This window comes from Tigriopus californicus, chromosome 7 (genome assembly GCF_007210705.1).
Source record: "Tigriopus californicus strain San Diego chromosome 7, Tcal_SD_v2.1, whole genome shotgun sequence".
Lineage (NCBI taxonomy): Eukaryota > Metazoa > Arthropoda > Copepoda > Harpacticoida > Harpacticidae > Tigriopus > Tigriopus californicus.
In genome coordinates this window covers 8,696,049-8,709,222 of record NC_081446.1, presented here as the reverse complement: position 1 = coordinate 8,709,222, position 13,174 = coordinate 8,696,049, and the positions used below count along the sequence as shown (strand labels likewise).

Genomic DNA, 13,174 nt, shown 5'->3' with positions numbered 1-13,174 from the left:
GCCATAAAGAACGTGTACAGGGTTCTCCTTACGCTAGCCCCAACAAAATTTACATGCTCTTTCCAATTAAGTCGCTCGTCAATTCGCATACCCAAAAAATTTACAAACGGTTCCGAAAACTGCGATCCCGCTTGTTGAATTTCAAGTCCATCAACTACTAATTTAAAGGTCTGGACCGGATTCCTAGGGCCAAATAAAACTACTTTTGTCTTACTAAAATTCATTACAAGCCTGTTCGCTTTGAAGTACTTACTCAGTTTCTCCATCCACAGACTGCACTCAGCTTGGGCCTTCAATAAATCAGTTCCGAAGTATTGAAGGGTCGTGTCGTCAGCGAACATAGTTGCCATAAATTTTTTTGCTTTCGGAAGGTCATTCGTGTATATCAAAAAAAGTAACGGACCCAGGACACTACCTTGAGGGACGCCACAACTAAGTGTCTAAGTGTAATAGCATCTTGATAAAACGGGAAAAACACGATGAGCTACAATTTTCCCTAGCTTCCAATGGCAATGAATTCCAGACCACGCTCTAACATAAAAAGAGTTGCTTTTAATTTTTTTTGGTGAAGGACCGAATAACAGGAGAATAGATCATTCTTTTCGTTTCTCCCCTTATATGAGATGTTGTCCCAAGGTTATCCAGAGCAGGTCCAGAAAGCTGGAGCCACTCTGGACCTCTGCCACTATGTTCAGGGTAAGATTAAGATCTCCATGAAAAATGACCAGGGTATAACGGAGACTAGAGTGGTTCAAGAGGTCAGGTCCCATTCCAAGGCTGCTTTCTTTTATTCAAATTCTAAGAGAAAGATGAAACACTCTGTAGGGCCCTTTAAGGTCGATGGTAAAGCCACTAGCAATGCGGAGGTTATGGCTAACATGCAAAGAGATCAGTTCTCTAATGTGTTTTCAACCCCACTGAGTTTACTTAGAAGCTACAGCTCATTGTTCTTCTGACAAGTTTGTTGAGATTGATGACGGTACTCTAATTGAGCAATTTTATTATCTTATACTTATAGATCAAGATGCTTTAGCGGCCTTCAAGGACTTGAGGCTTTCAAGTTCTCCTGGTCCTGATGGTGTGACATCTTCCGTTTCTGATGAGATGCTCAGTGGTTCTTGCTGTTGTTTTCTCGTACTTGATGTGTTGCATCCGTTGCATCTTTGATCAGGAAAAGTTTCTCTCTTCATTAAAGTTCGATCACGCTGTTCCAAGTTTTAAAGGGGGAGATAAGTCGCTCCCCAATAACTACAGACCAATCTATCTCACTTCGAATATTGCGAAGGTGTTTGAGAAAATCATGAAATTCAAACTAGTTTCTTGAAGTCCATGCTGTCCTTCCTCCTAGTCAACGTGGGTTCCGAGAGTATTTTGGCACGGTTGCCCAAGTGATTGAACATATAGAACATATTATTGAGGAACTAGAGAGACACTAGTCAATTGATGCTGTGTATCTTGATTTTTAAAAGGCCTTTGATAAAGTTGACCATGGCCTTTTATTGAATAAACTTCATGATATTGGGATTCAAGGTTTTGATCTCATCTGGAAACGGGCTAAAGCGGTGAAATTAGGCCCGACCTTGAATCGGTTTTTACACTCCATCCTTTCGAATGGCTACTGGTGATCATTTCCAACCATTTTGCTCTGGTTTTCACGTATCTAATTGTTTAAAATTCAAGATTATTGAGATTGGAATTCAAGGCTCGATCGATAGTGGGCTCTCTTTCGCTCTGTAGTTGTTAAATCACATTTAATTCACTTTCAAGGAGTGCTTTAATAATTATGTCGACCAATGACATCAAAAATATTTTGAAACATTGTTCGAACTCATCTCACTCGTAAGTCTTATTCGCTCAAATCAAATTATTCTATTCGTCCATGATGTTTCACCCGTTTAGTTCAAACTAGAGGGCTAGTCAGAGAAACGACACTCACGAGACTCCTGAGATTTTAGCCCTCTAGTTCAAACTAATTTTGGACAGCTGAAAACTTGAACCATAGAAATAAAACCGGGTTGACTAGAATTCTCCTAACTACACCCTAAGACTTGGCATGTTCTTTCCTATGATTTTGAATGTCTATTGCGAGCAACTCTGTGGGCTTGAATAGCGTGAAAAAGATTTTTTCAATTTCTGATCGTGGGGTTCAGTTCGACAGTTTCTAAATGTTAAACTTTATTCGGGAACGTTTGGGTGCATGCGTCAAATATGTCCAGGGTACCATCGTCCATGGATGAGCATATCCAGTTGGAGGTGGGTAAACTTTTCAAATGTTGGGTTGGATATATCGCACGTTTAAAGCTAAAGATGGTATTGAGTAGTGATGGGATCAAATAAATTTTCAAAATCAGGATCGCCAGAAAGCTCGGAAACTCGAAGCATCGGCGTTTCTAACTTACCCTAAAAGCTTAGGTTTGACCAAAAAGGTAACCCTGGTTTGATAGAAGAAAAACCAGGGTTACCTTTTGTGACTAACTAACAGGTTTGCTATATTCACCCAGTAATGCCATATGCCACTGATAATGTAAATTGATAGCCCTTGTTGCAACCTCCGGTGATTATTTGTTTGATCCCATTAGTAGTCTTGAGTGTTTTGAGCTTTTTGAGAAAGGCTACCCAAGACACCCCGCGATGCTTAAAGAGTTTGGGATTGCAGGGATTGCTGAATAGTAGAAAATTGGCTATGTGAAGATTATATACAACAGTGCAACATAATTTCATGGTTTTAAATTGTCTAATGGTCAAAACGTTCAAAACTCAGTGAACTGGAGGTTAGTCTTGTTCAAGAGAACACAGAGATGTCGTTTGAGTTGCGTGGAAGTAGGGGTGAACCTCAAGGTGAATGGCGAAGGTATCATGAAGCTAACTCTGTAAAAGTCGATTGTTCAGCTACATCTTGAATATGCTTGACCCATTTGGGCTCCAATGAGTTCAACAGGTTTGCAAAAGGTCTAAAAAGTCCAAAGATGTTTCACAAGGAACATTCCAGGAATGAGAGAGCTCTCATATTGGGAGATAATTAAAAAGTTGGGACTGGACAGTATTCAAAGAAGGTACAAAAGGTATTTGATACTTCACGTTTTCAAAAGCATCCATGAGCTTTGTCCCAACCCAGGGTTTAGGGTCAATTGTAGTGACTGTAGAGGATAATGTGCGTTTTGAGAGTACCTTCAAGCCCCTTTAGAATCCAGGCTAATTAAAACAATGTATCCAACTCTCTTGTTTCTCGGGCTCCTTCTTTGTCCAATTTGTTGCCCTCAAACATTCGTAGGGAATGTAGAAATACCTTAAGCACAAAATATCAAATTCTTTTATTTTGAATTGTAATAGAATTCAATATGTCTTTTGTATGACCTCAGATACTTGAATAACCCTTCTTTGGATTTTTTCCGTTCCAATCAATCTAAATGTCCCAACAAGTCATCACTGTACGAGTAAATGTTATGTCAAAATGTAAAAATGCAAATTTGACATGTCACCGTTCCACATACTATTGTGTATATAAACTGAAAGTAAAATTGTTTTGAACCAACCCAATATTCTTATAATGTTCCAATAGCTATCAATTTCCCACGGGACAATGAAATTACGTTAAGCCTACTTACATTTAAACTAGGAGCTAGTAGGAATCAGTGCCAACAATTCAATATTTTGATAATCAGTAACAAATTTATTTCATATAATCATGCTTCCTTACTTTTTGGAACCATAACTATCTGAGATGAACATAAACCGAGGATCATAGAATATGGAAACTTTTTCATTAACGTTTTTGCCTATTTCTTCATTTTATTTTGTTATTGAAATGACATTTTAAGGCTTAAAACATCACCTTCAAATCCGCCCTCTAAGAATGACGTTGCAGAGCCCTAAAAATGGCCAGATCGACGTTACGAACTAAATCATCGATCGCACTTCACTATTCAGCTTCGAGTTCAGCAACTTACTAAGGTCACTTTAGTCTCTAGATTTAACATCTTCTCCGTCGTTTGTTTTGTTTGCCTTTCGGTTTTAAATGAAATGACAAGACTAGCTTTTACTGATATTTGAAGTGTGTAATTTACGACATATCCGTATTTTTTATTCCCACTCAAAAAGAGGTACGTTCTCAAAATGTTGTTCTCAAACGTTTTTAAAGTGCTAACTAGTCTCTGAGGAGTGTCGCATCGTATTACAGCGTACTTATCGCTTGAGTCCGTGATTGTTGCCAATTTTTGTCATTTGATAAGAGTGGGCACTAGAAATAGAGATGATCAAAAGTAGTGAGGGAATACTATCATTTCAACCATCTAAATGATGATTGTTCCAGGTTGAGCTATCAAGAACCATGACCAAGACTGACTTGACATGCGTACATTTGACCAATCCCTCATTCCTTAGAATACTCAAATTCCCTATTAGCCAGCAGCTCTCTCTCTCTCTCTCTCTCTCTTTCGCCGCGTACGTATTGTAGTCTCCTTTGGTTGATGCCGTACATCCTGAAACGCGTTCAAGAGGCATCTTCTTTCGTCCGTCCGCCGCCATGCTATTTCTTTGATCACTTGCATGGCTCATAGTCTACTAGTCAAAAACCAACCTTAAGATCGTTGGAGCCGCTGAGCTTCTTCAGTAGAACTTGGGACTTGGTCGAGGTGAGAACCGCCACAACTAGACCCAACTCGAAAGAAGATGAGCCTAAGATTGCACCGTGTTGCTGCTGTTGTTGTCAATCTCTCAGTTCCCTCAATCTTTTCAGTCCTGAGCGCCCATCTTCCAGTGACCTGTTGAAGTACTGTAAAACTGTGTTAGAGGTATTCTCAGGTCCAAGTTAGCTCACCTCACCCTTAATTGTTCGCCATCCAAGAGAGGACCGTGTGTGACATCAATCAATGTGTTGTGAACTCGAAGCTTTGGCAAGCTGAAGCCACCACAAGCATAATGAGTTGCAAAATATTAGTGCTTTTTGCAATATCATCTTTAACTCTTGAACATTCAGGTGGGTAACCCAGTCAACAAAAAAAGCTCTTTGGCTTGGCAGAACATATCCATTTAAGATGCTGACCACATGATTATTTTGAGCGCAAACCTTTAGTACATATTGAATAGTCGGATTTTTTTATCAAATCTAATATCTTTTATTCTTAATAGTTGGAACATTTGTCTCAAAACAGGATTATTTTTGATTTCAATAGTTGAACATAATTTTAGGCTTGTAGTACAATGTGGTTGAATGAAGAAGACCCCTTAGCTTTGTTCAGTAACTGGCATCGTTGCCCAAAGACGACTGCAGGATCTCTTTGTCCCGAAAATAGTGTCCAATCTTATAGGGTTTTCGATCTTCAAGATATTGAGTAGCGTAAACGTAAGATCCTTCTTCCCCATCAACAAATCCCAATCATTATATCATGTTTGTACGGTGGAATAAGCTCGGGAGTCTTGAGGGGGGGGATAACAGGAATCGAAGCAATCAGAAGATTCTCAGTATAAAGTACGACAAAGCACAACAGAACTTGAATAAGATATGTAGTCCAGCTACTACTTGAATATTTTGTCTGACTTGGGTCATTGCCATGGAATATATTCAGTATAGAATCGTACAATATATGTAACAGATTCATGCACAGTCAACCTTATCCACCCTTCAAGGAAATTCGTTACCAGTGGCAATAATCTGGCTATTAAGGGCGTTCAATCTCAATTTTTTGCCTTACTAAACAATTGATTAAGCCGAGATGTTATTCAAGTGTCCTGCTCTGTAGATAGGGTGTTCAGACTATTGAGCACCCAAGGAAACACACACCATTTGGTTGTCTGGCCTTATCCTCTGTGCTAGATTTTATTTGTGCCTTCCATTTCAACTTCAGAACATTCATTGAACAAAAATTCAGCATTTTTTTATCGCGCCAATGTTGTAAGTCTGATGAAAAAAACGAATGGAAAAAATATAGATTAGCTTCACCTTCCCTTGGCCCTATTGCACGGAGATCATTGCCAATTGTGATCGATCTTAATAAAAAAAATTGCTTTGCTTGTTAAAAGGACAATTTTTCAAAAAGGATGTTTTTAACATTACTTTCTGAAGTTGTTGACGTCAAGTGGGATACGTCCATGTCCAGCATGCAATCAATATCTCGTAAGGTTTTTGGCCATTGCAACCCAGATCAATTGACCGCTCCGAATACCATTACGATTCCAGCTTTTTCTAAACGCTGAGGTATCTGATTTTTTCCCTTGTTTATCATCGAGCTTTCGTCGAGTTCTCAGGTGGAGAATGATTTCATTTTTATTACTATGAAATATATCTTCCTTTAATGCGTTTGAATTAGTTGTCTTATGACATCTGTACATGCAATTCTGGTCAGGTATAGTTTGCAAAAAGAGTCGAGATCACGTCTAAAAGTTATCAATCGCTCGTCTAATACATAGAATAATCATACATAACCCTAATTGAGGGCAACAATTCCTTGAAATATTGCGAAAGTGACAATCTAAAATCGATTGTTCAAATACTTTTATAAGTTTTATTAATGATTCAATTATGTCTACCTCCGTCTCGAAAAAGAATTTTACCAATACAATTCAATCGTCAAAATATTCTTGGTATTTTTGCTTATAAATGAAGGAAAAAAAGTCCAACTTAAGTAAGGATTACAATGCAAATCCATCAAAACACTTGCATTGCGAATTGATAAGAAGCAGAGAGTCGAAGAACTTGAGTTTTGTCAGAACGGCGATCTTTATAATGCCATTTCCAACCTCTTCCAGCTTCCGCCCAGTTACCATTGGAGGAGTTTGTGGTGACGCTGGCCGGGTTCTCGGTGCAAAGTGGGGTCAAAGTTGGAGAGTTGCATCGGGAACCCGAAGTAAGCGAACTCGACTCAAACGAGACATCTACGTTCAAGGCACCCACATCATTGTTTCAATCCTTGACTTCGGGTAATTTGTCAGAATTCTCCATCTGCGTGCGATTTCGAGCCCATTACCAACGACCAGAGATGGTGCTCATGGCTGCCTACGTGGAGAACAAGACCAACATTGTGATCGGTGAGTTGAGGGTTCTTTGAAATGCCTTCAAATTTGGAGGTTAGGCAACTAAAAAAAGCTTTTCAACTTTTATTTTGAGATTCACTTGAAATACGTATGGTTAGCATAAGTAAATGAAGCAATGACTCGGCACTATGTACTGTACCTTAAGGGTCTGATGGGGGACTTATTTGAGCCACCTCACCATCAACGTGTTTACTTAGATTTGAGCATTTTCTAGAAAAACCTTTCAAAACTGTCTTACGATAACATTGTCTTCAGTGAAGAGGCGATGACAGTAACTGGCTTCAAACTTGAGGCGTGCTCAATGACCTGGTATAATCACATCGTGGAAGGTTGGTTCATATCTTGGGCCTAATATTCATGCCATTGCCCAGTGTCTTTGTACTACAGGCTCAGGTGAGCACTTTGATGAATTACAGGCCTCCCATCCTCCATTGAACCTTCCATTGACAGATCACCTATCCTCTTGATCTCGTCCATGGAGATGAAAAAAACAGGACGATTCTTGATGGAAACGCTTTTAAGATTTATATTGCTCCACATTTCAGGTTTGGAGGAAACGAGGAAAGAAATCTATTTTAAGTATTCTGTGAGTGAATACAGCAATGAAATGGTCCGTATTAGCTTCGATTGGTTACCAAGACTCAACGAATGGGAACACATCTGCTTTAGTAAGAAAAAGGAGCCTGACCAAGAGCTTCGACAAATCAAGTTCTTCGTCAACGGTAAACCCAAGGGGCAGAGTGAGTAACCTTTACGAAATTTAAGGTAGTAAGTAAAGTATTCATGAGTGGATTATTTGCTATGACAATAATTGCGTCAATGACAAAAACAGCTTTCACCATGAACTGTGTCGACCGTCGAATTTTTGGGGAAGATTCGATTGAAACTGCGGGGAATCTCCTATCCAATTCTGACTCTCGAGACCAGACTAACTGCGTTTGATTTGGATATTGGAGCTCTTCGACTTTAGTAGCGATGGATGTTCAAATTTTGACGATTGAGTAAAAAAGAATTAAAGATGACCCATTGATCAAACATTTGATAGACAAATGTAGCGCCAACACTTAATGCTAGACAAGACGCTGAAATGTACAAAGGAAAGAAATGGAAGGGATAAAATTTGATCGTTGGTGTTCTATTTTGGAGTGAATTATTTGATACGAGGTGTTATATTTGGACAATATTTTTGTTCTCTACCAGGTAATAAATAATCTGAACTGTATTCTATCGCCTTGCTTCATCGCTAAACACCCAAAATGATGCATTGATATATCTTTTGGCTTCTGGCAGGCTGCAATTTGTAAACTTGACAGGACAAAACTTGTTCTGGCCGTCTGTTTATCCTAAAGGACGAGTACATTCGAAGGTAAAGAATATTATATTGTTCAGAAAATGGCACGTTGAACCATCATTAAGTATTAAAGACCCCAGAAAAGGCTAAATGAATACATCGTTTAATTTGGGTTGACTTGGTTGGCTAGAATCGGCTTGAAGAGATTTCCAAAGAATATCACAAACCAATCAAACCATCCAAAGCAGAAGGCAAGCGCTACACGTTGACAAATGATTTAAAGAGACCTTTTTTCATGGTGTCGCACAAGAAGTGGCCGATCGTATGTAAAGATGTCCAAACTTGCAGCAGACTTTGTACCATCTCCAAATAAATGAATGAACACCACAATCTGGTCAAAAATAAATGACGATCGTTGAAAGCTCCTGGAGGAGTAGATTTGTAAAGGTGCTCTTCATTGAGATTTGATAATCAATGACCAGTAGGATGTATCACGAACTAACTGCTATTCATTATCAGCAAAACAATCAGCGTTACTTCCGTAGTATGGAGCATTAGTTTTTTATTGCCGAGGTCCACCCAAAACATTACTTCTTAGCCCACGTGTGTGGAGTACCCAATTTGTTGCTGATTCTTAGGGTAGATCTAAGGTTTTAATACTGTAAAGTCTTTCTGACAAGGGAAGTAACGAAGAGTATCATTTCCATTTTTCAAGAGTCTGGAATAACAGCTCGATTGGACGACATAACTCTGGTTACTCTGGGTCAAACAGATCCTCCTTCTGCTGTCACTGGGTTTAGCGGTGACATCGCCCATTTTGTGATTGTCGACCGAGGCCTAAACCTGAAAGACATTAAGGCTCTGTCTGATTGCGAAACAAACTATCTCGACCTCCTGAGCCAAGGGGCCCCGTCGCTGTTGTGGCGAGAAGGGACGTGGGAGAGCATCTTTGAGCCTGACAATGAGACATCGGTCGACGTTCATGCTCGACCTTTGGGACAGTACTTGGATTGGCGTGAAATATGCCGACCTTCGTCAACGGCAAAGACTGTTCACATGGTACCAATCTATCGAAGGAAGTCTAAGGATTTTCACAAGCAGGTAATAATCGAAGGTGTACTAATACGTCTGCATGATCAATTTCACCTAGTTATTTTCAGATTTGCACCAGCATTGGAGGCTCTTTACCTGATTTGGTCAATTTCGGCAAAGAAAAATCTGATCAACGCAACAATTTCTTGTTCGATCTATTCTTGAATGCCAGAATTCCTCGAGTTACACGGATACCTTTAAGAAAAGATTACGTGGACGAAAACGTCGAATCATTCATGAAGACACCTTTGAATATGGTAAGAGGGACAAAATACACAAAGAATTGACTCTCAAACAGATTTGAGATCATTGTGACGAGTAGCCACTAGTAGCTGTCATCCGTATTTGCCTATCATTCAAAAAACACTTGTTCGCAGCAAAACTGTTTCGTAGACGATGAATTGGTCATTTGGTTGGACGATTCGGATTCGGCCACTAAATCACCCTTGGCCAGAGGTTCCAAAGGCGTCCATGGTGTTCCCATCAATCCCAAAACGGGCAAGCCATTAAACTTCTTACCCCCTGGCCTGAATATCGCGTTTGGGCCAAATCTGGGAGGAGGGGGCGCAGGGGATAAGAAGGAGGAGTGTGTTCATCATATTCTTAGCAATGGAACTGCAGTGGAAAAATGCGGCAACGACCCTCAAGCATGCAGCATCTGTCTTCTGCCTCGACGGAGTGAGCATCAAAATCAGAAATTATTTTTTGATATGCACCCTTCACAGCTCTCTATGCATGTTTTGATCTTGTAGCCACTCTACGCATCCGGGGATTATGTGAGAAATCACTGCTGAATGATCACAGATCAGACGGGGATGGCGATTACGGATCAGAGTTCGATTCCGATTTCTTTGTGATTGGACACCGTATCACGGGCGAGACCATATTTCGTGGGAAATTCGGAAGCCATATAAGGAAAGACGTGTCTGACGAAGACACCTCTGAAGATCGAGGAGGTGATTGGATTCTTGAGAGCTTGGTGGGAAGTGATCGAGAAGAGAGCAGGGCGGTGCTCAAAAAGGTGAAACTATCGTAAACAATTAGACCTACCTAATGAGTATCTACCGCCTTTTTGCGGACTCTTTTGTGTGAAACAAAGAAACAAAACTTTCTGATGAAAAACTTCATATGAACATTTCTTATTCTCAGCAATATTATCATATCATATGATATATATATGCTTTATCTCAATCTAGACTCCTCCTACAAAATTGCCGGTTGGCAGGAATAGTTGGGAAATGGTATCCGACATTTGCAAAGGAGAAGATAACGGCGGAGACGGTTCCATCCAGTTATCCCTAACCTCGTGCAAGAAAGATGAGTTTACTTGCAATACTGGAAAGTGCATCCCACTGAATTATCGGTAAATTCACTTGAACAAGAGTTCCTAAACAATAATCCAGGGTCCAAAGTGAATAAAAAATGATCCTAACTAGTGGTTCTAGTCTAAACATCAACATTTATGATGTTTAACCATCTCTTCTTTTGGTCACAAAATGTTGGTGATAGTGATGCAGATGTTCACCATAATTTTGGTGAATACTTTGTGCGATTGGCTTTTCACGGAATTTCTTTCGACTGCAAACTAGATGATGGTTAGAGTTTAAAATTGCGTATAATCGATGTAATTCGAAAGGAATAATTTTCATGTAACTAGTTGTTCAAAAATGTATTCGTCTTTTGAAAGACTTACATAAAAAAAGGCACATGAAAACATGACTCAAATTTGGATGGACTGTGGGTCTAGGGACATCGGCAATTTTGAATGTGGTTGAAAGTCCTTAGATTTCAAGCTCTAAGAGCCCAAATATTGCCTGATCAAGTTTTAACCTCATTCCATTTGTTTAGGTGTGATCTTTACGAGGATTGTGAGAATGAGGAAGATGAAGAGAACTGTGACTTCCTAGAGATCAATGACAACTACAAAGGTCAAGTAGCCCCTCGTCACATTCAAAAAGGAGTTCCTTGGCCGGTCTATGTGGAGGTAGAAGTGGTGTCATTTCCAGAGATCCAGGCATTAGAACAAAAGATTAGCGTGGATTTCCATCTATCCTTGCGTTGGTAAACAAAAGCATCAAATTGCTACTAACCATGTCACTCTGACCCGTGCACATGTTGTTCACCAAAACAGGTATGACCCGCGTTTGGAATACCGGAACTTGAAGCCTGGAAAACAAGAGAACCCCATCAGCTCCGAATCAATTGTGTCATTATGGGTTCCACGATTGGGTCTGCTCAACGGGTTGTCGGAGTTCCAGACCATTGTGATCGAAGATGACGCACCCCTTTACCGGGGTTATGTTTGGAGGCGAAGTAACTCCAAACCAAACGGAATCGATAATCCTGTTGAAGGTTAAACCCATAGAAACATGATCTGCACTTTGAAAGGCTTCTTCTGTAACTTCATACCCTGGCCCTCATTGTTTTCAGATGAAATATTTGCCGGGAGCAAGAATCCTATTATTCTTAAGCGAGAGTTCTATCAAGATTTCAAATGTGACTTCGACCTCTCGTGGTACCCGTTTGATCGACAAAAATGTTTTATGAACTTCACCGTTCAAGGTGCAACGACCAGAAATTTAATCCTCAGAGCGGATAATAAGAACGTGAATTACTTGGGACTCGAATACCTCGTGGAGTATCAAGTAGGAGAAATGAACCTCGACGTACCAACGTGAGTGTCTCGACTGAAAGGCTTTGATGACCTTGATTAGATCCAGGGGAAAAAATGGTTTTCCCGACGAAAACATATTTTTAAACAAGAAGCTTTTTTTTTTACTAATTTTAGAGTCGCCAGCGGCAATTTCTCGACCGCTGTAGTGGAAATCATGTTTGTTCGCAGGGTCTTCTACCATTTGTTGAACATATTCTTGCAATCCCTGTTGCTCATCATTACTGGATACATGTCGCTTTTCTTCCATGTCAATAACTTCTCGGACCGGGTTATGGTTGCTTTGACAGTCATGTTGGTGATGGCCAGCCTCCAATCAGCCATTCAGGACTCACTCCCGAGAACAGCTTATATCAAATTCATTGATTGGTGGATCTTATTCTCCCTGAATACTCAAGTGAGTTTCAATTTAGTAAATTTTTTATCAGTTAATGTTTTTGATTTGTCGCTTTAGATCTTCATCATGGCTTACCACACTTTCTTGGGATACTATTGCTACAAGGAGTACCGCGAGTACAAGGAGGATTTCCGTTTAACACGTGGAAAAGGAGGAATTACCAACAATGGCTTTCAGATGAGTGATATGAAGACCAACGGATCTAATGTCACCATTGGATCGGACTCGAGTCTGGATGATGAACTAGTGGCCAGTGAAGAATATGATTATCCAAAAGCCAAGAAAAACAACAAATACGTCATGATCATTTTTTGTTCGGTTCTGATCGGATTTAATGTTATATATTGGACCGTAGCTATGGTCGTTTATTTGGGATAGAACAAGTGCAAGATGATTGGATCGAATACAAATTCAAGATACTCAGGAATTCATATGTAATGTATCCGAATGTTGTGTAATCCCGGTTTGCTTAAGCCAAGGGAATTGTCTAATCTGTATTTGTATCATTTTTTTGTTTGGTTTTTCCACGGGCTTTTCTAGCCGCTACAGGGAATGTAATCCCCACTTCTATTTAAATGGAAAGTCATAGTTTGTCTATCCACAAGCATTTAGAAACAGAATTGTCGACATTTTTTCAAGTTTAGATATTTCAGATTAAGATTGTTTCGAGAAAAATATGATTAGGGATGTACAA

The 13,174-nt window shown here is 39.8% G+C and overlaps 1 protein-coding gene across 1 annotated transcript; it reads left to right on the top strand.

The window, feature by feature from the left end:
* Positions 1-4,614: 4,614 nt before the first annotated feature.
* LOC131884023 (uncharacterized) lies at positions 4,615-12,907 on the top strand. The gene is made up of 13 exons (XM_059231657.1): positions 4,615-4,975; positions 6,745-7,023; positions 7,575-7,769; positions 9,036-9,421; positions 9,481-9,669; positions 9,790-10,090; positions 10,165-10,433; positions 10,609-10,775; positions 11,261-11,473; positions 11,544-11,764; positions 11,843-12,086; positions 12,201-12,480; positions 12,538-12,907. The coding sequence occupies exons 1-13, from the start codon at positions 4,918-4,920 to the stop codon at positions 12,856-12,858; spliced, it is 3,123 nt and encodes a 1,040-aa protein (XP_059087640.1). The 5' UTR covers positions 4,615-4,917; the 3' UTR covers positions 12,859-12,907.
* The last annotated feature ends 267 nt before the right edge of the window (positions 12,908-13,174 follow it).

Bases quoted from the DNA above. Each gene is read 5' to 3' on its own strand.
- LOC131884023 (XM_059231657.1), top strand. From the start codon at position 4,918: ATGAGTTGCAAAATATTAGTGCTTTTTGCAATATCATCTTTAACTCTT. The intron at 7,024-7,574 runs GTGAGTTGAGGG...TCCACATTTCAG, and splicing joins CAAGACCAACATTGTGATCG to GTTTGGAGGAAACGAGGAAA. The intron at 9,670-9,789 runs GTAAGAGGGACA...ACTTGTTCGCAG, and splicing joins TGAAGACACCTTTGAATATG to CAAAACTGTTTCGTAGACGA.